We start from the raw sequence: 21,129 nt of genomic DNA on the forward strand, positions 1-21,129 counted from the left end.
TATTGACAGAACCCAGCATTTTTTACAGCATTATCCCTTGCACTCACTTCTGTTCCGATTTTTCCCCTCCCTCCCTCCACCCCCTCCCCCAGATGGCAAGCAGTCCTTTACATGTTAAATAGGTTACAGTATATCCTAGATACAATATATGTGTGCAGAACCGAACAGTTCTCTTGTTGCACAGGAAGAATTGGATTCAGAAGGTAGAAATAACCCGGGAAGAAAAACAAAAATGCAAGCAATTTACATTCATTTCCCAGTGATGAACCTTCATTTTAAGGAAAGTCCCCAGGCCAGCTTTATTTTTTTTTCTAGTAAATTTATTTATTTTTAATACACGTTGCTTTATGAGTCATGTTGGGAGAAAAAAAAATCAGAGCAAAAGGGAAAAACCATGGGAGAGATAAAAAACAAAAACAAAAATTAAAAAAAAAAAAAAACAGAATAAAGAAGTGAACATAGCACATGTTGATTTACATTCGGTCTCCTTAGTTCTTTTTCTGGATGCAGATGGCATTTTCTGTCCAAAGTAGTGGGATTGCTTTGCATCACTGAACCACTGAGCAGAACCAAGTCTTTCACAGCTGATTGCACATTCTCGCTATTACTGTATACAATGTATTCTTGGTTCTGCTTGTTTCACTCAGCATCCGTTTATAGGAACCTTTCCTTTCCTTTCCACACCTTTCTAAAATCAGCTTGTTCATCATTTTTTATAGAACAATAATATTCCATTACCTTCATATACTACAACGTGGGCCAATTTTATCAATGGCGGATTCCTCAAAAGCAAAGTCAAAGGATCTGAACAGTTCTCAAAAAAATTATAAATTATTCACAATCATTTGAAAGAATGCTCCCAAATCCTAATAAAAAGAAATGCAAAACATACCACTTTGAGCTTTTACTTCACACACTATGAATTAGCAAAAATGACAAAAGATGGGAATAGTCAATGTTGGAGGAGTCATGGGCACGCTGGTGTATTGTTGGTGGAGTTGCAGGTCAATACCACCATTTTGTAAAGCACTTTGGAAATACATAAAGAAAATGACTAAAAAGTCTACACCCATTGACCCAGAGACTCTTTATTACTGGGTCCACACTCCAAGGAAGCTATCAATAAAAGGACCCATAGACACCAAAATATTTATAGTTGCACTTTTTGTGATATCAAGAGAATTAGAAACAAAATAGTTGCCCATTGATTGGGGAATGACCAAGTATGGAATGGAATATTCCTGTTGCAAGAAACGATGCGTGTTGAATTGCAAGATGCCCGTTGATTGGGGAATGACTAAATCAATTATGACACATGTATGTAATGGAGTATTCCTGTTGCAAGAAACGATGCATGTAGAATCGTACATGTTTAACCTGTATCACATTGCTTGCTGTCTTGGGGAGCAGAAAGGGATGAACAGAGGGGGAGAAAATTGGAACCCAAGGTTTTTCAAGGGTGAATGATGGAAACTCTCTCTGCGTGTATTTAGAAAAATAAAATACTATTAAGAAATGATGCATGTGAAGAGAGATACCTTTGGAAGACCTCCTCTATGAACTGATGCAGAGGGAAATCAGCAGAGTCAAGAAAGCGCTCTACATGTCAATGGCGAGAACGACATTTCCGAAAATCAGAAGTCAGATAACAAAATGATAAAGCTCAACCAGGACTTGAATGGAGAGATGAGAGGCTGCCTCCAAATCCGGCCCTTCATGACAGTGGAAGGTCCTCATACACTGAACATGTTTCCAGGCTTTTTCCAATGATTAGTGGTGTCGAGTCTTCATCTCTTTTTATCTCTAAAGGGTATTATTTGTTATATGAATGCCTGTTTGGGAGAGAGACTAGAGAAAATTATGGAAATGTAAAAAAAATTAATAAAAATTTTAGAAAAAAGGGCTGGTACCTGTTTTTAGGGAACATTATAAACACCCACTGCCTTAACAGCCCATCAAATGCTCCAATGGGCAAGGCTGAAGTAAAAAATGTGAATTTTCATCAAGAACCACTTTATTTACCGGGGAGTGGCACAAAATCGCCCAACATGGCGCTCGGCATCATCCACTTGCCTTCTTCCCAACGGCCAATGAAGAGGCCAAAAGTGAATCCCATAGAGACTTTTTTTTTTCAAAAATCTGGGATTTGGGAATTTAAGTTTGGTCTTTTAGTGAGTAAATACGCTTAACCTTCTATTCTGGTCCACCTTCCATAGTCAGTTTTATTACAAAGAATAGTTATCAAAATTATACGACAATATAGTTCTTTATGAACAAGAGAAAACACAGCTTTAGAAAGAGCCCGAACCGATGAAGGTTTTCTCCCCCAGCGTGGGCAGGTGGTCAGGCGCTCGATGATCCGGTGGGTGGCTGACATTTCCGGGGGATTCCCACCAAAGGCTGTTTTCTTCGGAATAATTTACGTCGGCAATCAGGTCTCGGGAGGTTTGGGGAGGCGGCTCACAGGTCTTCGTGGGACGGTTTTGGAGTTTCCTTTGGTTCTTCATCTTCTGTTAAAAGCAAGCACGCCCCAGGGGTGAGCAGCCCTACTTGTAAAAGGGGGGGGTCTGAGCCACCACGGAATGGCGCCCAGGAGGACCCCGCAAGTAGCCGCAGCCACCAGTGTCTCCCCTTCAGAGCCAGCAGGGAGCTGGGGAGTCGCCGGGAGTGCACCTGCTGCCAAAGGCGGAACTGAGGCGGGTCTCTGCGGGCCGACACGCGGCTCCAGCCCTGCTCCTTCTCCCCCTTCCCTTGTCCTCCCTGGGGCCCATCTCCTCCTACACAGAGGTGACCATCTCCTGGCCACTCCTAGCTGGGACGTGGGCCCTTTCCTGATACTGGTATCGCCTGGGCCAGATGGACAGTGCCAGGAGCCGAAGGCCACAGAAGAGCCTCTGGGGTCCTTTCCTCACTTTCCCACACCCGCTCTTCCCAGCTGTCCAGTGCTCATGCACAGGAGACCCTCCCGCCCTCCTCCTTGCTCCTGGCTCAGATTCTCCCCGCTTGGAGCAGTGACCGCGAGCACCCCAGTAAACAAGCAGTTGGGAGGCTCTGCCCCTCCAGGGGGCTCATGGGTGAGCTGGCTGGGACATCTAGGGGAGGGGGGAAGGCCTGCCAGGCCTGGGAGGCCTCGGGGCAGAATAGCACAGGCCCTGCAGCGAGTAGCGTGAGCCGGGTCTGGAAAGGTGGCCAACCAAGGTGCATTTTATCCTACAATCTGAGGGGAGCCACAGCAACTGCTGTTGCTGCTGGGCAGGAGCATGCAGAGTCTGGAGGCAGGAAGGCCCAGGAGGAGGCTGGAAGGGCCAGGAGGGCCCGTCTCTCCTTCCAGCTGCTGACCTCCCCTCCCAGGCTCCTCCTCTTCCCAGAACCACCCCGGAAGGATCTCCCTTTGCTAACATCCTTGGTGCAGCTCAAGGTCCAGGCCCATCAGATGCCCCAAACAAAAACCTCCCACCTCCTGCCTGGGGAGTGCACAGGGCTGGGGGGGGGGGGCGAGGAGGTGCACAGGGCCGGGAGGATGCACAGGGCCGGGAGGATGCACAGGGCCAGGGTAGTAGATGGGGCTGAGGGGACGCCTTGCAGGGGGAGGGATGCAAGGAAGCCTCCGCTGGCAGTGCTGTCACTCACCTGGGGTATCCTTGGCGGGCACACAGGTGCCATCTTTCTCCTGGAAGCCCTCGGCACAGGCGCAGGCGTAGCTGCCCGGGGTGTTGAAGCACTTCTGGTGCTCCTGTTCACACGCCTTCTCTGGGAGGGAGCACTCATCTACATCTGCACAAGATGCCCACGTGCCCCCATGAGCATCCAGGACCTGATCGGTGTGGTGCCCCAGCTTCCGAGGGCCCATCGACTCGGCCAGAAAGGTCTTGGGCTGCCTTTCCCTATGGAGCCTCTCCCTTCCTTCCCCAAGGACCTCCCCCCAATGGTGCTTAGTAAAAAGAACCAAGAGAACACCATGTCCGCTGATGACTGACCACTGAGCGAGCAGAGTGCTCAAAGGCTGCTGACCCCTCCTCAATGGGAGATCATCGAAGGGCCTGGAGAGCAGATGAAGCCCACCTCCCCCTTGTGACCCAGCCAAAGAGGTGGGAAGCTCCTGGGACAGGAGCTGTATACACTGCCGGGCAAGATCCCACCCACAAAGGCTTGGGTCCCAAGGGAGGGGTCAGTGGGGCTGGAGGAGGGCAGGAGGACACTGGACCAGAGCCGCCAGTGTTTTGGTGCTTTGTTCTATGTCCAGAGCCCGCTGAGGAGCAGCCCGGAGGACGGGGGCCCTGGGCCCCCTTACCCACCTTGACAGGAGCCATCTTCCTGCGCATAACCGGCCGAGCAGTTGATGCAGTGTTCCGGGCCCTCGCCCACACAGCCCGAACAACTGGGGTCACACTCTAGGAACAAAAGGGGCACACTCAGGACGCCGGCTCCCAGCCTCGGGGCCTCATCAAAGTCATTCACTTACACTGCAGGTAAGAGAGCCAGCACGGGGTGGGAGGGGAGCCCCAGGGCCCGGGTTCCAGGTTTGGCTCTGGACTGCGAGCATCCTAGGCCAGCTCCAGGGGAAGGCCGGGCTCCCTTCCAGCCCCAGAAGCTCCCCAAGCCCGGCCTTCTGGCCATAGCTGGGCATCTTTCCTAAAGATTCACTTCCCAGCTTTACCGCTTCCATCCTGAATTCTAAACATCGGCTCCTAAAACATTCGCTCAATTTGGACTTTTGCCCAGAGGGCTCAAACTGTGCACACCCTGAGCCGGCAGTGTCTACTGGGCTTATATCCCAATGAGATCTGAAAGGAGGGAAAGGGACCTGTATGTGCAAGAATGTTTGTGGCGGCCCTATTTGTAGTGGCCAGAAACTGGAAACTGAGTGGATGCCCATCAGCTGGAGAAGGGCTGAGTAAATTCAGCTCCAACAGCCCAAAGACCCGGTTCCCTCCCCTGAGTAAACTGTGGTATATGAACGTTATGGAGTATTATTGTTCGGTAAGAAATGACCTGCAGGAGGATTTCAGAAAGGCCTGGAGATCGCTGGAGATCATTAGGCATGGCAACAACAAGATTATATAATGATCACTTCTGATGGACGTGGCTCTCTTCCACAATGAGACGATTGGGATAGGGAGAGCCATCTACATCTACAGGACTGTGGGGACTGAGTGTGGATCCCAACGTAGCATTTCTACCTTTTTGTTGTTACTTGTTTTTTTCTCATTTTCCTCTCCCTTTGACCTGATTTTTCTTGTGCAGCGTGATAAATATGGAAATAAGTTTAGAAAAATTGCACATTTAACCTATATTGGATTGCTTATTGTCTGAGGGAGAGGGACAGAGGAAGAAAAACATGGAGCACAAATTTTTGCAGGGGAGAATGTTGAGAACTATCTCTGCACGTATTTGGAAAATAAAAAGCTGGTATTTTTTTGGTTTTTTTTGTTGAGGCAGTTGGAGTTAAGTGACTTGCCTCGGGTCACACAGCCAGGAAGTGTGAAGTGTCTGAGGCCAAATTTGAACTCAGGTCCCCCTGACTTCAGGGCTGGGGCTCTACCCACTGCACCACCCAGCTGCCCCAAAAGCTGGTATTAAAAAAAAAAAAAAAAAAGAAGAAGAAATCTCCAAGCATTTGCTTTTAAAACTTTGAGTGTACCAGGCAGCTTGCTGCAAAGCTGTGTGCCCCTTACTTCCTAAGTCACCTGCCCACACTCACTCCAGGGCACGAGGCAGAAGTGCCCCAGGACAGGACCGTGAGCCACAGGGGATGTTCGAGGCCCCAAAAGCCCCCAGCTCCTGTGAGAACTACCCAGAGACCCGGGGTGGGGGCCGACCTTTGCAGGAGAATGAGCCGTTGTTGTTGAGGCAGTAGAAGCCCTCGTCACAAGCAGGAGTTTCTGCCGCGCACTCGTTCACATCTGAAACAAGAGGGGTGAGTATGACTGGGGCTGGCTCCCGGCAAGGCTGCAGCTCAAAGGCCTCTGTTCTCCTGAGATGACCCGTGACCCTCCACACCAGCAGCCAGAAGGGGCACCCCCTGCTCAGTGGTCCTGGTCTGGTCACATGCCTCACACACTGCCCACCCCGCCTCCTCCCCAGAGACCCGGAGCCCCAAAGAGGGAGCAAGGCAGGCTGGCAGAGGGCTCCGAGCCAGGGAGGCAACTTCTTGGCCCAGTTCTGCTAGGAGCCCACAAGGCTCCTTGTCCTGGAGGCTCAGCCCCAGCACCCACCTCACCCTGGACCCTGCCTCCTCCAGACTCAGTCTCCCCTTCTGTAAAACAGGTGTGAGGATGAAAGCACTGTCATCAGACTCATGAGAAAAAACCGGACGGGGCCCATATGTACATGTCAGCTGTTCCCCAGTTCTGCTTTTAGGGAGTCACAGGAGGAGGGGCCCTCTCGGCCGACTGGCTTAGAAACGGTTCCGAGGGGCCAAGAGCCTCCCCCCTCTGCCTCCACCGGCCACGTCCCAGAGTCACCAGCCAGCCAGCGGCGAGGGCCCAGCCTCAGGTAATCTCAGAGCGAAACGGATTCTCTGCGGGACGTAGACCGACCCACACCTGAGCGAGAGTCCCTTCTCCACTGTTCCCACCATCTAATCTCTGCTCAAAGACCTGATGGGGAGCTCACCACCTGGAACAGTGGCCCACCCCAACCATTGGCAAGTTTTTCCTCTGCTCATTTATTATTGGTCTCTGCAATCTCCACCTATTGCTCCTAGTCTTAGGGCCAAGACCAGCACCACAAACCTGCACTCGGCAGGTAAGATGGCCCCTCACCGCCCCACCGAGCTCTCTGGACACCTGGCCCGGATGCCTGCCCGTGGCTGTGGAGCCCCCACAGAATGGCTCTGAAAGTGATGGGGCCTCCTCCCGGTCAGCTGTGCGTGGTCTTGGACAGCCCCCCTCTGTAACATGAGGGGTCGGGGTCTGGCCCCTCCTCGCAAAGGCTTCCAGGACTTGGATAAAGCCGCAGGGAGCCCCAAGGCCCGACCCAATCTGCCCCCTGCCTCATCTTCAGCTCCAACAGCCCAAAGACCCGGGTCCCTCCCCTGAGCCTCTACTCTCCCCGTGGCTCCCAAGCTCGCCCTCCAACCCAGGGCTCTACTGCGCGTGCTCCAGACCCAAGCCCGCGTCTCCGAGAAGTCTCCCGGCGGCCCCTGCCCACCCCCTCCTCCCTTGGCTCTGGAGCTCCTGGGGCTGTCAGTCGCTCTGGCTTGGGAAAGCCCGGGTTAGTGTCCTGTGTGAGCGCTTCTCCAGAGTCTCCCCCAGTGCGCGGCGAGTGTCCCGAGGCCCCCGAGCGCCCTTCCCCTGTAGCCCCACATGGAGCCGGCGCTCGGCAGCTAACCCCGGGGACGACCGCACGTGGCCAAAGAGCTTCAGTCAGAGCTGCCCAAGCTACTGCTTGGCAGAGCCTGCTGAGGCTACTGGGAAAACCTGACGGACTCTGTGTTTGCCAAGGATCGGCGGGCAAAGGAGAGGAGGAGGGAGGGAAGAGAGAGGGGGAAGGATGGAAGGAAGGAGGGAAAGAGGGAAGGAGAAAGGGAAAGAGGGGAGGGAGGGACAGAAGGATGGGAGGAAGGAAGCAAAGAGGAAATGGAGGGAGGGAAGAAAGAAAGGAAGGGAGGGAGGGAGGAAAGGGAGGGAGTTTCCCATCAGAAAATTGTGGATGATGATAGAATCTCTTCCTACTTCTAGCCTCTCATCTCCTAGATAGGAGGGAGGGAAGGAAAAAAGGGAAGGAGGGAAGGAGGTGACAGAATCTCTTCCTACTCCTCTGGAGCTGTCAATAATTAACCAGCACTGGTGAAGCCCCTGCGGGCCCCAGACCTGCCAGCTGGCACAAAGAACGAAGCCGTCCTTGAGACTCTCGCCAGGACAAGGATGCCCGGTGGGGCCCCTTGGGGCCTCTGCCCCCAGCCGGTCACCCCCTCCGAAGGGGGCCAGCTCTGCCCTGGCACAAGCCTCCGTGCCCACCATCAGCCTTCTCCCGGGCTCAGGGTAGGGGCCACCTCCTCCAAGTGGCCTAAGGCGCCAATGCTCCCCGGGCATCCTGCCTCTTCCCAGCATGCACCTTGCCCTGCAGCGGCCAACCAGCAGAGATGGCAGGCTTCACCTTCTGTACTTAGTCCAGCACGCTAAAAGCAGCAGGTGGTCTCTCCCTGGCCAGTCACCCCTCCCTCAGAGCAGAGGCCCAGAGGGCAGAGGAGGGGGGCCCCCCCAGAGCAGCAGGTGGTCTCTGACACCTCCTGTGGCCATCCTGCCCCACCAGCAGCGGGCTTAGCTGTGTAAGCTCTGCCAGGCTTGTGGGCATCTCCCCTCCCCCCCCCCGCCATACCACGGCCCCATCAGAGGACAGGGGTGCAAGAACACCCGATCTCCCAACCTCTCTGGGGGGAGCACTGGGCTTGGAGACAGGAGAGAGGAGGCCCCGAGGTCAAATCCACCCCAACACTCACCCTTACTAACAGCATTTTGGGATCCTGAGCTCCCGGGATCCCCACAACACTCCTGAGAGACTGGGCTTCTCGTTCCCATTTCGAGGTGGGAAAGCCGAGGCAGGCGGTGTGGAGCGACCGGCTGGGGTCTAACGTCGCTTCCCGGCCGCCTGCCTCGGTTTCCCCGTCCGTCAGCGCGCTGCGCCCCGAGGCCGCCCTGACTCACCTCCGCAGGTGTCTCCCATCCAGGCCCAGCCGGCTTCACACTCTCCGCAGTCGCTGGCGGTCGGGCCGGTGCAGTTCTTACAGGCTCGGTCACACACTGGAAGAGACCCGGCCGTGAGCAGCACGGACCCTCGCACACCTCCCAGATCCCTCCTTGGGGACCCCCCAAATGTTAATGAATCAGAATCGGAGGCGAGGTCCGGGGAAAATGGGGGCAGGGGAGGTCCAAACGTGGCCAGCCTGGGCCCCAGACTCATCTTTGTCCCGAGGGGCCTCAGGGCCTCGGCTTTCCCTCCCCCGGGGTGGGACGCCCTGGAAGGTCTGGCGGCCAAGTCACCTATGCAGACGGAGTGGGTCTCGTTCCTCCAGGTGCTGAAGTAGCCCTCCACGCAGTCCATGCACAGCGGCCCCATGTAGCCCAGGTGACACTTGCACTTGCCGTCCCCGCCGCGAGTCCCGTCGCCGTTGCAGTAGCCGTTTCCCCCACACGGCCGCTTGGACCCCCCGGGACACTCTGGAGCCGGAGGGGAAACGGGTCTCACTTAGAAGGGCTGCTGGAGACCAAGGGCCCCCCGAGATTCGGCCTGAGGGCCCCGGCTCGGCCCTCCTCCCCGAGGGTCCCCTTCCCCGTCTGTCTGCCGCTCTCCCTGCTCTCTGTGCCCCCTTCTGCCCCGACCGGACAGCCAGCAGCACCCCCAAAGCCACTCTGACTGAGAACCCCAGGCGGAGGGACCCCATAGGGCTCTGTCTGGTACCGATTAAAGTAAAAGTCCAAAGTACCGACAACGGGGCCAGAGGGAAGGGGGTCACGATGCACACCCAGAGTATGGACAAAGCAAGGGAAGAAGGGCTCATTTACTGCCCCATTCCCTCATCCATCACCGGAGGGTCCGCAGCGTGCCAGGCCGGGGTGGGTGCGAGTGTGTGAGAGACAGAGGGGGCGGGGGTCACCCACAGTGCCCCCCCGCACCCCCAGGCGGCTCTCTCTTCCCCCCCCAAGGGGGCAGGGAGGGTGTACCGCGGCACTCTGGGCCGTAGGTTCCAGGAGGGCAGCACACTTTTAGGGTTTCCACACAAAACCACGTAAATAAGTCGGGGTGGTTCTTCTTCCTGAGGAACGAGAAGCAGGTTTTATCACCGAGCCTGAGAACGTGCTGGGTTCCCCTCAAAGGAACGCACGCCCGGCCGAGCGGCGAGACGGGGGCCGGCGCCGAGACGGGCTTCCCCACAGTGGGGGGCCGGGGCAGCCTCCTGGCGGGGAGGCAGCCGGGGATCCAAGCCCCCCGTGGGAGACGCCTCTGCAGGGTCCGCCCGGTACCCAGGGCCCGGGGCACCAAGTCTGGGAGAGGCAGAGCTGCCGCCCAGAATCCCGCGAGGAGGCTCGAACCCTGGCTCCCCAGCTCGCGAACCCACTGCCTCCGGACACGAAGGAGCCGGTGACGAAGCAGGGGCCGTTCCCAGGACGGCGGCAGACCTAGGCTCGTGTCCCCCTTGGGCAGACGAGGGTCCCAGAGGTGGCGGCTCCCGTTCCCGGCCACGCGCCGGGTGGGATTCACACTCGGCCCGGTCTGCTCGGGCATCGGTTCTCTGGCCGGGCAGCCCTCCGCACCCCACCAGAAATAACCCAGGCTCTACCTCCCTCGTCCGTCTCTGGCGGCCCAGGAAGTACAACAAGTCCGCCGGCCCCTGCCGGCCCCCACGCCTCCCCCGCCCAGGCCCCGGACCCTCTCCCCCAAGCACCGACACTTACTGATTGAACCACCAGTCCTCGAGGTGCTCCTCGTTGTTCTCCACCATGTTGTTGCAGTCGAAGGCGTCGCTCTCGCACAGGGTTTCGATGATTTCTAGGAGCCGGATTTCACTGGAATGGGAAGCCACGAGTCGGCGCTAGAGGAAGGGAACCTTTCCTAGTGCCGGCCTGCGGTGGTGGGGAGGGGGCGGCGGAGGGCAGCCACCGCGGGGTGGGGGCAGACTCTCGCTTCCAGGAGCGGCTCCTCATCCGGCTCCGAGGGAGAAGGGAGACGAGAGCCAGGCTTCTCCTCCTCCGCGAGCCCAGCCCGGGTGGGCCCTGCCCACGCCTGCTCCGGCCTTTCCCCGAGTGCTCCCGATGGCCGCTGGTCGGCCCGGTTCTGGTTCCCTCCTCCACGCCCACCCCCGGAGACGGCGGCCGGGGCCTCGGAACCAGCCGCACGCGCGACACAGACCTGGACTCGTATTTCGATAACGTCTTCTCTTCCCAAGCTGTGTTTCCACCGCCGAAGTTTTTCTTTTCTGTGTTTGCCAGGCCCTGCCAAAGGAAGGCCGGAATATTTGTTCGGGGAGGGAGAGTTTCCACCAACTCAACGACAAGTGTTATCGGGAAAGCGACGGAGGCGCGAAGAGTCCCTTGGCTCCCGCTGGGACCCGGGAGCATCGCGCCCTGGGCATCTCGCGGCTCCTCTTTCAGAGCAAGCCTGGAGAGACGCCTCTCGGGTCCCCTTTGAGTCTGGCTGCGGTTGGATCTGGCAGAGACTCCGGTCACTCCCGGTCCTGAGCAGGAGCCCCCCCCCCCCCCACTGGCACCCACCGAGCGCTTCCTGTCCAAAGCAGGGCAGGCGCTGGGGCCAGAGGGAGAAGGGGGCGGGGCCCGGGCCGAGCCTCAGAGGGAGCCGGGGAAAGGAGGGGTAAGGGAGAAGACAGAGCCCCCCCCCACACTGGCACCCACCGAGCGCTTCCTGCCCAAGCAGGGCAGGCGCTGGGGCCAGAGGGAGAAGGGGGCGGGGGCCGGGCCGAGAGAGGCCTCCGGGCAGGTGGGAGAGCGCAGGCCGGGGAAAGGAGGGGTAAGGGAGAAGACAGAGCCCCCCCCCCCCTGACACTGGCACCCACCGAGCGCTTCCTGCCCAAAGCAGGGCAGGCGCTGGGGCCAGAGGGAGAAGGGGGCGGGGGCCGGGCCGAGCCTCAGAGGGAGCCGGGGAAAGGAGGGGTAAGGGAGACGACAGAGCCCCCCCACGAGCAGCCTCGGGCCATGGCAGCGTCCAGGGTGGCATCCTGACGTGCCCACTTCTCCAGGCCAAGGCCCCACGGGGGTCACACTCAGCTCCCTTCTGAGGGATTCCCCGGCACTTCCCAAGAGCCGCTCCTGAATGCTCCGGCCAGCTGTAAGGCTGCGGGGGCTGCCACACACGGGTGTGTATCACAGTAGCCCCCTGAGGTCCGAGGGACCTCGGAGACCCCAGAGGCCCCCCCCCCCATCTGACGGCTGAGGAAACTGAGGCCCGGAATAGCGCACACCCTGTGGGCGGCTTCCCACCTCCGACAGTGAAGGGAAGGGGGAGGGGCTGCAGTGTCAGAGGTAACCGGGGCATGGGATGCCGGGGACCAGGGACAGCGGGGAGACCCCAGAGGGGACCCGGCCGTGTGCGACCCCGCGCCCTCTCTGCTCTCCCCCCTCGCACCTTGTTGAACTGCTCCACGATGTTCTTGCAGACTGTGCACGGCTTGTGGTTATGCGGGGAAGAGGAGGAGGACGACGCGGAAAGGGAGGCTTGGGACAGCAGGAGCAGGAGGCCGAGCTGGAGCAGGGGCCGGAGCCTCCGGCCCCGCGGACCCCCGGGAGGACGCATGGTCCGGACAGCGCGGACCAAGAAGAGACAGAGGGAGGATGGACAGGGAGACCCACGGAGAAAGGAGAGATCCGGGATGGAGGCGGGGGGGAGGAGAGATCCGGGATCAGCAGGGAGAGAGAGCAGAGCAGAGATCCAGGATCAGAAGAGGGAAAAGGAGGGAGGGAGCCGGGATCAGCAGAGAAGTCCGGGATCAATGAGGGGAAGGAGGGGCTCGGGATCAATGAGAGGAGAGGAGGACTCTGGGACTAGGAGGGAAGAGGACGGGTCTGGGATCAACCGGGGGAAAGGAGGAGGAGTCTGGGATCAGGACGGGAAAGACGGGTACGGAATCAATGAGAAGAGAGGAGGGCTCTGGGACTAAGGAGGGAAGAGGACGGGTCTGGGATCAATGAGGGGAAAGGAGGAGGGGTCTGGGATCAACGAGGGAAAGGAGGAGGGGTCTGGGATCAGTGAGGGGAGAAGAGGAGGGATCCGGGATCAGCACGAGGGATCCAGTAGGAGCCGGGACACGGGAGGCTCCGCCTCCAAGCCTCGGCTGGTCCCTGAGCGACCCGGCTCGGGACCGAGGCCCGAGCTCGAGACCGCGCAGGCGCAGAGAAGGCCAGCGAGGCTCCACCTCCTTCGCTCGGAAGCCGGGTACCTTCTGTGCCGGTCTATTTCATGAGGATTCTAGCCAAGCCCCACCCTCCTTGCCAACTCTCGGACGGTCATTGGTCGAGAGGCCGCCGCCCTGAGAGTACGTGAACGAATCAGACCTCGCCAACAAGCTCGAACCAATGGGAGAGGCCCGTGTCAGCACAAAGCCAGTATTGGAGGTTCGAGACCTGCTCAGCTCCGCTCCAAGAGTTGCGTCATAATGGATGGCCATCTTGACTAGGGGCAAAGGCTGTGGCTTCCCGCCCGTGCGGCGGCCATGTTTGGTCTGGCCGCACCACCCGAGGCCTTTAAAGGGCCATACCCCCGAGGCCTCCTCAGTCTGTGGCTTTCCGTGCTCGGAGCGCCCCGCCCCTCGAGAGCCGCTCAGCGACCGTTAGCCGCTGACCGCGCGTGCGCCGCTGGCCACGCCACGCCGCGCCACGCCGCGCCACGCCAGCGGGACGCGACGGGCGCGACGAGCCAGACGGGACGGGAGTGATTCCCTCCGCGGAGACAGAAGCTGGAGCTGTGACCGGGAACGTGCCGGAGCCGAGGCGGGCGGACCGCTGAGCGGAGGAGGGTGAGGCCGGGGCGGGGCCTGGAAGCAGGAGGGTTGCGAGCCCCGGGGCTGACACGTGGCGGCGGGAGCTCGCGGGGCAAAGGCGCCTGTTCCCCTTCGGCGTGGGTAGGGTGTTGTGCCGCCGGCTCCCGCTTCTCTTCTCCCCGCGGGGCCGGCCGAGGCGACCTCCTTCCCTCGGTCAGTCTGACTGAGCGCGCTCCCTGGTCAGCAGCTGGGCCGGAGGGGGAGGCAGGGAAGCGCCCCAGACCGTGCTGACCCGGAGAGGGGCCTCGTCCTGGTTCCGGGGGCGCCCCCAGTCCCCCGGGGCGTGAGCGTCGGTGCTCCTTTCCACGTGGAATTAGTTCCCCTTTTAGGGTTGCAGAAACCGAACCGGCTGGAGGGTAGGAGCAATTTGCAAAACTTTGTTTTCCTTCTTATTTTGAAAATCCACTTGTTTCTCAGAGGCCAGCGTTCTTTTCAGAGCATCCTGCTATCCCTAGTTCGCCAGCAGGCAGCGCACAGCTAGCCCGCCGGCTTTTTAAAGCTCTTCATTAAGCGCCTGCTGTTTGCTAACCTTTGCCGCCTCATCCCCCGGCCTCCTGCTTCCTCGGTTCTCCAAAGCTCGCCTCCCCCTCCCGCGGTCCCGTTTCTCCGTCGCTGGCCGCTGACCCAGCTCTCTGGGAGTTTCCCAGCTCCAGGCCCGACCAGCCGTGGGCCAGCTTTTTCTTGCATTTGGGCAGAGCGAAAAATTGGGTTCGGGTCCTGGTTCTGGTACTGACTAGCTCTGTGAGCTCTGAGCCTCGGTTTCCCCCTCTGTAAGTAACGCTTACCCTGTTCATCTCTTGGAGAGTGGGGAGGAGAACCGTATCAATGTGAGTTTTGCCATTTTAACGTGCCGAATCACAGTCCGCCTTCCCCGTCTCCGAGCTTTTCACCAGAATGTTATCTTCGTACTTAGCTTATGTTTCCTTTGTTGGCTCCTCAGTCACCTGTTTCCAAGAAAACTCCTCCCTGACAGCGCTGCTTCCTGCTCCGGACACATGGGCTCTTTGGCTTCAGATACTGAACAGACTCTCCACCGGGCCTGCTTTGCTGTGGGATTCTTGAGATGGCCTTTGCCATTTAGAAATTTGCCCTCACGTTGACAAAGTCCCCAAAGGAGGGGGTGGAGAGAGGGAGGGGAAGAATCGGGACAGAAGTGAGTGCAAGGGATGCTGCTGTAGAACATTACCCTGGCGTGGGGTCTGTCAATAAAAAGTTATTTAAAAAAAAGTCCCCAAAGTCAGAGGCCACTCAGCGTTCTGTGAAAAAGCCAACATGGCGGCCAAATCTTATTTCTCTCCAGTGACTTTCACCCGTTTTAACGACAGCGGCGTTGAGAGTACCACCCACCTGTTCTCTGTGGAGCCGTGTTAAATTTCCCCCCTACAGTCGTGCACAACTGTTGCTAGATGTGGAGCGTCTAGATGGGCGTCAGGTTCTCTGTCTTGTGGCCCCGGTTCACAACTGGAAGGCTCCCCCCAAGGGCAGTAGAACTGGACAGTCTTTATTTGGGGGGAATAGGGGTAGAAGGGCAGGGGCTAGGCAGCGTAAAACAGCCCCCGATACGCTTCCAGGGACCCTCAGAGAGCTTTTCATACCCTTCTGGCCAAGATCACCAGCACGTGGCTATTGGGACCCGAGATCGAGAGCTGCAGCTAACTGATCCCCACTCGGCCCTGGTTCTTTCCTCTGACTTCTCACAGAAAACGTCCCCGTCAGTTGGGGGCCGGTGGCGGCGGAGGAGCGAGAGAGAATCCGGGCATTCTGCGGGGATGTGTTTGTTTGTTATTTGCATATTATACACTGTATTTTATATTATCATATATTCGTTAGCTTTGGCATTCTGTTTGTTCAGAGGCCTAACTCTCGGGTCTTGAGGTTGCCGTTTCTCTCCCTGGGGTGACACGGGCCTCAGGTCAGCGGCCGGGATGAGGGAGTTCCCATCCAGGTTCTCGGCATTTCTCCTTTTGTGTTTTCCTCAGACAGAGCCTTGTCTTTCCTCGTCTGCCAAGCCTGGAAGGGCAGTGCCGGGCTCGCGCCGCTCGCTGACCCAGGCTCCCAGAAGGGGCTGCCATGGCCGGGAAGAGACAAGGGAAGCGGCAGCCCCTGCTGCTCCTGCTGTTCGTTGCTGTCGCCTTCATCCATCTGGCCGCCTGTCCCTACGCCAAGGTGGAAGAGAGCTTCAACTTGCAGGCCATCCATGACCTGCTCTATCACCGCTGGGATCTGGACAAGGTGAGTGGTGCGGGGAGGAGGGCGCCCTCCGGGGGCCTGGGGAGCCCCGCCTCACCGTGGCTCTGCTTGGTAACCGTGTCCCCTTTCTCTGCAGTACGATCATCATGAGTTTCCTGGCGTCGTCCCAAGAACGTTTCTTGGGCCGATCTTAATCGCGGCCTTTTCCAGCCCTGCTGTCTATGTGCTGTCCGTGCTGGAAATGTCCAAGTTTTATTCTCAGCTGATAGGTAAGGAGCCTTTAAGGTGCAGGGGGAGCTGTCCTCCCCCACCAGAAATTCCCTTCTCGGATGCCGAGCCCCAGTCTGCGGGCTAGGAAATCCAGCCGTCGCGGGGACGAGTGGCCGGTTAGGAGCCGGCTCCACGGCCCGTCTGTGCCAGGAAGGGCTCGCTCTGTGCGTGGTGAACGGAGGCCCAGAGGAGTGCGGCAGGTCCGCGGCAGCAGCCGTGGCGGTCGGGGGGCTGGCGCGCCCTGGGGGCTGCCTTTTCTGTCGGAGCGCCGAGTTCTTTGCCTTCCGCCAAGCAGAGAGAGGGTACGTGAGGAGGTGCTTGCCTGCGTTTCCCTTCCACAAAGAGTACGTAGCTTTATGGTTCATCCTAGAAGGAGCTGAGGGTCGCTGAGGGGCCGGCCTCGGGCCTCCCTCCCTCTGGGTCGGTTGCAGCAGATCCTGCCTTGCCAGGACACCGCTCTGCAGCAGGTCAAACAGCAAGACGACCAAGAGAAAGCCTTGGCTCAGTTGGAAACGATTCATTCCTGGCGAACGTTGGCCTTAGGCCAAGCTTTTCTGCCACAGTTTACGTTCTGACAAGAGATTCCTTGTTTGGGCGGCTAAGGCAGTTTCCCTAAATTTTATGATTTGAAGTGAGTTTAGTGGAAAGACTCAGCCTCACCAGGCAGCCAGTCAGCCCCTGCTTGATGAGCCACCCTCGGGACACCGTGGAGGGAGTGCCCTCAGTTCTGGTGATCCCCATCTCCAATTGTCCAGAGGGCCCCGCAGGGGAGAGTGAGATGGGGCCTTGCCCGGCCTCCCTCGCCTTGCGTATCCCGGCATCGTCTCCCTGATGTCCAGGTCCTCCTCGAGAATCAGCGACGAAGCTTTTTGAGACCTTTTCACTACAGGAAGAGCGGTGTCAGGCAGCCCCTTGGATGGGCGCTGCCCGCTTTCTAAAGCTCCATTTAGACTCGGTCCTGGTGCCACGAGCCCCTTCTGCCCCAGGGGACCAGTGTGGACGGCTTGTCCGGCACCGATGAGGGCCATTAATGCCGATTCTGTTGTGGCCAGAAGGGAGATTTAAAGGCCTAGCATCCGATGGCATCAGGCTTTAGGCGTCCTGTGCAGCCTGGCCTGGGGCTGCCCGGTGTTGGCAAAGGTTCGGGTCTGTCACGGGGCGTTCCTTCTGTGTCGTGTACCCGACCACAGAGGGCTGACCTCGGGGAGCGCGTCTTGGGCTTGTGGCCGCTGTGTAAGGCAGCTGGCAGAAAGGGTCGATGCTTGGAGGTGATACTGCCAGGATAGAGGGGAAGGAAGGCTTCCTGGAGGAGGTGGCGTTTGGGCTGAGATGGGCAGGACTGGACAGGGCAGGACAGCTGAGGGTCAAGGTATTGCAGCCAGGCTTGAGATGGCTTTGGAGGCGCTGCCTCACCCAGAGTCTGCCTTCCTGAAAGGTGTGCGAGCACCCGGTGCCAGGCGCGTTCCTGAGTCACAGAAGGGGGGGGCGACTTTAGACAGAATAGAGCTGCCCGGATCAAGCTCGGGCCCAAAGGCCTGGCACGGCCAGGGGCCTGTGGGCGAGGAAGAGTGCCCGTGTGCTGACTGTGCTTGTAGCTGTTACAAAGGGGGAAGCTGGTGGCTGGGTGCACGCAGGAACAGCTGGGGGTCCCTGTGCAGGCAAGTGACTGGGATAGCTCTTCCTGGAAGGATGGGGAGCAAGGCTAGATGGTGGGGCGGTGGCTGATGAGGTGCCGGAGATGTCTGAACAAAGGCAGTGAGAAGTCCCTGAGGTGGGACCGAGCAGGAGGGCCCATGGGGGCAGTGCCTGTGACTTGTGGGCACCAGCTCCGGCCTGGCCCATCCATCTTGCCTTGGGTCCTCACACTGGCAGGTGGGGCGCGCCCTCCCCCTTCTCTGGGAGCCAGCTCTGTGCCCCGAGAACAGGGATCGAGGGCCCCGGTCTCTTGTGGGAGTGGGGGCCAGGCCGTTTGCCCTTGAGGGTCCGTACCCCCTGTTCTGGGAGCGCGGCCAGCTCCCCACCCACCGGTGACCAGTGTTTCCTTCTCCCTTCCCCCCAGTGAGAGGCATTCTGGGGCTCAGCGTCATCTGGGGCCTCTGGAAGCTGCAGAAGGAAGTGCGCCGGCACCTGGGAGCCACCGTGGCCACCGTCTTCTGCCTCATCACCGCCTCCCAGTTCCACCTGATGTTCTACTGCACGCGCACGCTGCCCAACGTGTTTGCGCTGCCCCCGGGTACGTGGGGGCCCGGGGCGCCCGCCCGGGGAGGAGGGCGGCGGCGTCTGCGCCTGGCGGGGCCGCGGCCGAGCCTCCTCTCGTGTCTCCGCAGTCCTGCTGGCCCTCACGGCCTGGATGCAGCAGAAGCGGGCGCGCTTCATCTGGCTCTCGGCCTTCGCCATCGTCGTCTTCCGGGCAGAGCTGAGCCTCTTCCTGGGCCTCATGCTGCTGCTCACCTTGCTGAGTAAGAAGGTCACCCTCCTGAAGGTGCTGGGCCACGCCGTCCCCGCCGGCGCCGTCTGCTTGGGTGAGTGCGCGGGCCACGGTGGCCCCCGGTGGCCTGGCCTCGGGCTGCTCCCCTGCGCGCCCCCCACAGTGGGTGGGGGCCGGGGCAGCGAAGGATTGGGGGAAGGAAAAAGCCAAGGGAACGGGGGAGGTTGGGAATACACTCGGGAGACGGAGGGAGGGCGGAAAGGACTCAGTGGCAAAGCCCTCGTTCCCTCTAAAAAGCAGAATGGCAAGGGGCGCCGGTGGGGGAGGAGGAGCTTCCCCTGGCCCTGGGGATGGAGGCTCAGGTTCTTTGCCAGCCTTTCTCTGACCCCCCATGGCGCAGAGCAGCGCCCGGGGCCCCTCCTCACTGGCCCAGCCCGCAGGCTCCCATGGCCTTGGTGCAGGAGTCCCTGCCGCCGGCCAGCCTCCTCCGCCTGCACAAGGGGCGCGTGGCCACGTGCAGCGCGAGCGGGGCCGGGGCCGGTTCCCTTTGGGCTGCACCCTCTGCCTTTGTGGGCGGCGGCTGGCTGGGGGCTGAAGACCGGCTCTCTCCTTTCTAGGCCTGACGGTGGCCGTGGATTCCATGTTCTGGCGCCACGTTCTGTGGCCGGAGGGCCAGGTGCTGTGGTACAACACGGTTCTCAACAAAAGCTCGGACTGGGGCGTATCCTTTCAGCCTGGGGGGTGGAGAAGGGGCGGCCCCGCGGCCGGGGGTCTGCTCGTGGCCGTCTCCCCGGCTCGTGCTGGGCGCTCGGCTCTGCCCGTCCCTCGGGCCCCTGGAGAGCCGGGTCAGACGGGGCTGGGGGGGGTGCCGCCCGCTTGGCCACTGCCTCCTTGACCGCTGCCGCCACCGCAGACCTCGCCCTTCCTCTGGTACTTCTACTCGGCCCTGCCCCGCGCCCTGGGCTGCAGCATCTTCTTTGTCCCTCTGGGCGTCTGGGACCGCCGGACCCGCCTGCTGATCCTGCCCGCGCTGGGCTTCATCTTCCTCTTCTCCTTCCTGCCCCACAAGGAGCTGCGCTTCATCATGTACACCTTCCCCGTGCTGAACATCGTGGCCGCCAAGGGCTGCGCCCGCATGTGAGTGCCAGCCGGAGGGCGGGCCTGGGCTGGCGCGGGTGTTTGCGGTGGGAGACGCTCTCGCGGGGGTCTCTGGGCACCCAAGGCTGGGGGGCCGTGTTTGCGAGGACCTGGGCCGGACTGGGAGCAGCCTGCCCCTGGGGTCGAGATATTTGCAGGTGGGGGATCTTGGGCACCCTTGGTGCCACCTGCTCCCAAACCCCGCTCCTCTGCCCATCAGGTTAAACAATTACAAGAAGTCTTGGCTGTACAAGCTCGGCTCCCTGCTGGTCGTGGCCCACCTCCTGGTGAACGCCATGTACTCGGCCACCTCGCTCTACGTCTCCCACTTTAACTACCCCGGAGGGGTGGCCATCCAGAAGCTCCATGAGTTGGTGCCCCCCAAAACAGGTAGGGGGCTCGAGACTCCATGGTGGGAGAGGGGGCGGGGAGTGGGGAGGGGCTGAGCCGCAAGGGGATCCTTGCCCGTGTCCTCCCGCTTCTTCCCAGATGTGGCGCTCCATATTGACGTAGCTGCTGCGCAGACGGGCGTCTCCCGATTTTTGGAGGTCAACGATGACTGGAAGTAAGTCTGCCACTGCCCTAGTGCACGGCGCCATTTTGGGGCTAATTTAAATAGTGACCCCCGGTGCGGCGGGAGGCCCCCGGGAGGAACGGAAGCCCCTTCCCCCGTGCTGGCGGGCAGGGTCACCTCCTCCCCGCCTCTCTCCCAGGTATGACAAAAGGGAAGGCCTGCAGCCCGGGACGGGGCCCATGATGTCCTACACGCACCTGCTGCTGGAGATGGACCCGGCACAGCTGTCCCACTACAAGAACACCCACCGTGTGCTGGCCAACATCGCCGGCACCACGGGCGTCAAGCTGAACCTCACCAAGCTACCTCCCTTTGACCTGAACTTGAAAACCAAGCTGGTGCTTTTGGAGAGACTGCTCAGGCCTTCCTGAGGGCGCGGGCCCGCAGCGCCCGGCCCTGCCCACCGCACCCCGGGGCCCTCCCTTCAGTGACGGCCGGACGGCACGGCCGACACCGCCTCTGAGCCCGGAGCGGCGCCCTCGGGCACGGGCCGCCTGCCCACAGACCCGCCACGAGACCCTCAGGAGAAGGTAGAGCATCCGGCGGCGGGGTCTCGGGGCCCGCGCACTCCCCGGCCTCAGGGATGTACCTTCCGTGGTCTCCAGGAGGGCCCAAGTGAGGGGGGCCTTTCCCCAGCCCCAGGCGTGGGGTGCTGAGGTGCTGTCAGCCCCGGGGGCGGGAGCGTCTGTCCTCGCGGTGTGGGACCTCACCAGGCCCGAGGGCGGACGTCAGCCGCCAGACTGGGCCGTGAAAGCGCTACTATGCCAAAGTCCTAAGTAAAGGAATCTTCCTAGTGGTGTCATGGTGGGGTTTGTGGCTCCTGGGCAGGGGGACGTGGGCTGCAAGGGTCCCCATCTGGCCCGAGGTGACTTCGCCTTCCTGTCCTGGGGGGGTCTGACGTCTGTCCAGGGCTGTGGTGCAGGGGAAGAGTCTGCCCCAGACTAAGCAGCACTGGGGGCCAGGGGGAGAACCTGGAGTTCTTAGGCAGGGCGAGGGGGCAACAGAGCGAAGGGGACACATGGCCTCGGGCGGCCGTGG

General features: G+C 60.0%; 2 protein-coding genes across 2 annotated transcripts; one reads left to right on the forward strand and one right to left on the reverse strand.

Annotated features, from left to right (window-relative positions):
• Positions 1-2,191: 2,191 nt before the first annotated feature.
• On the reverse strand, positions 2,192-12,891 carry CRELD2 (cysteine rich with EGF like domains 2). The gene is made up of 10 exons (XM_051962699.1): positions 12,082-12,891; positions 10,852-10,934; positions 10,398-10,508; positions 9,666-9,757; positions 8,985-9,161; positions 8,649-8,744; positions 5,820-5,903; positions 4,296-4,391; positions 3,631-3,774; positions 2,192-2,510 (listed from the first exon to the last, which is right to left on the reverse strand). The coding sequence occupies exons 1-10, from the start codon at positions 12,247-12,249 to the stop codon at positions 2,461-2,463; spliced, it is 1,101 nt and encodes a 366-aa protein (XP_051818659.1). The 5' UTR covers positions 12,250-12,891; the 3' UTR covers positions 2,192-2,460.
• A 464-nt stretch (positions 12,892-13,355) lies between these two features.
• Positions 13,356-20,884, forward strand: ALG12 (ALG12 alpha-1,6-mannosyltransferase). Its single transcript, XM_051962698.1, has 10 exons — positions 13,356-13,468; positions 15,472-15,724; positions 15,819-15,951; positions 18,012-18,185; positions 18,280-18,474; positions 18,998-19,101; positions 19,294-19,517; positions 19,738-19,907; positions 20,007-20,082; positions 20,231-20,884. The coding sequence occupies exons 2-10, from the start codon at positions 15,563-15,565 to the stop codon at positions 20,460-20,462; spliced, it is 1,470 nt and encodes a 489-aa protein (XP_051818658.1). The 5' UTR covers positions 13,356-13,468; positions 15,472-15,562; the 3' UTR covers positions 20,463-20,884.
• Positions 20,885-21,129: the final 245 nt, after the last annotated feature.

This window comes from Antechinus flavipes, chromosome 5 (assembly GCF_016432865.1).
Source record: "Antechinus flavipes isolate AdamAnt ecotype Samford, QLD, Australia chromosome 5, AdamAnt_v2, whole genome shotgun sequence".
Taxonomy (NCBI): domain Eukaryota; kingdom Metazoa; phylum Chordata; class Mammalia; order Dasyuromorphia; family Dasyuridae; genus Antechinus; species Antechinus flavipes.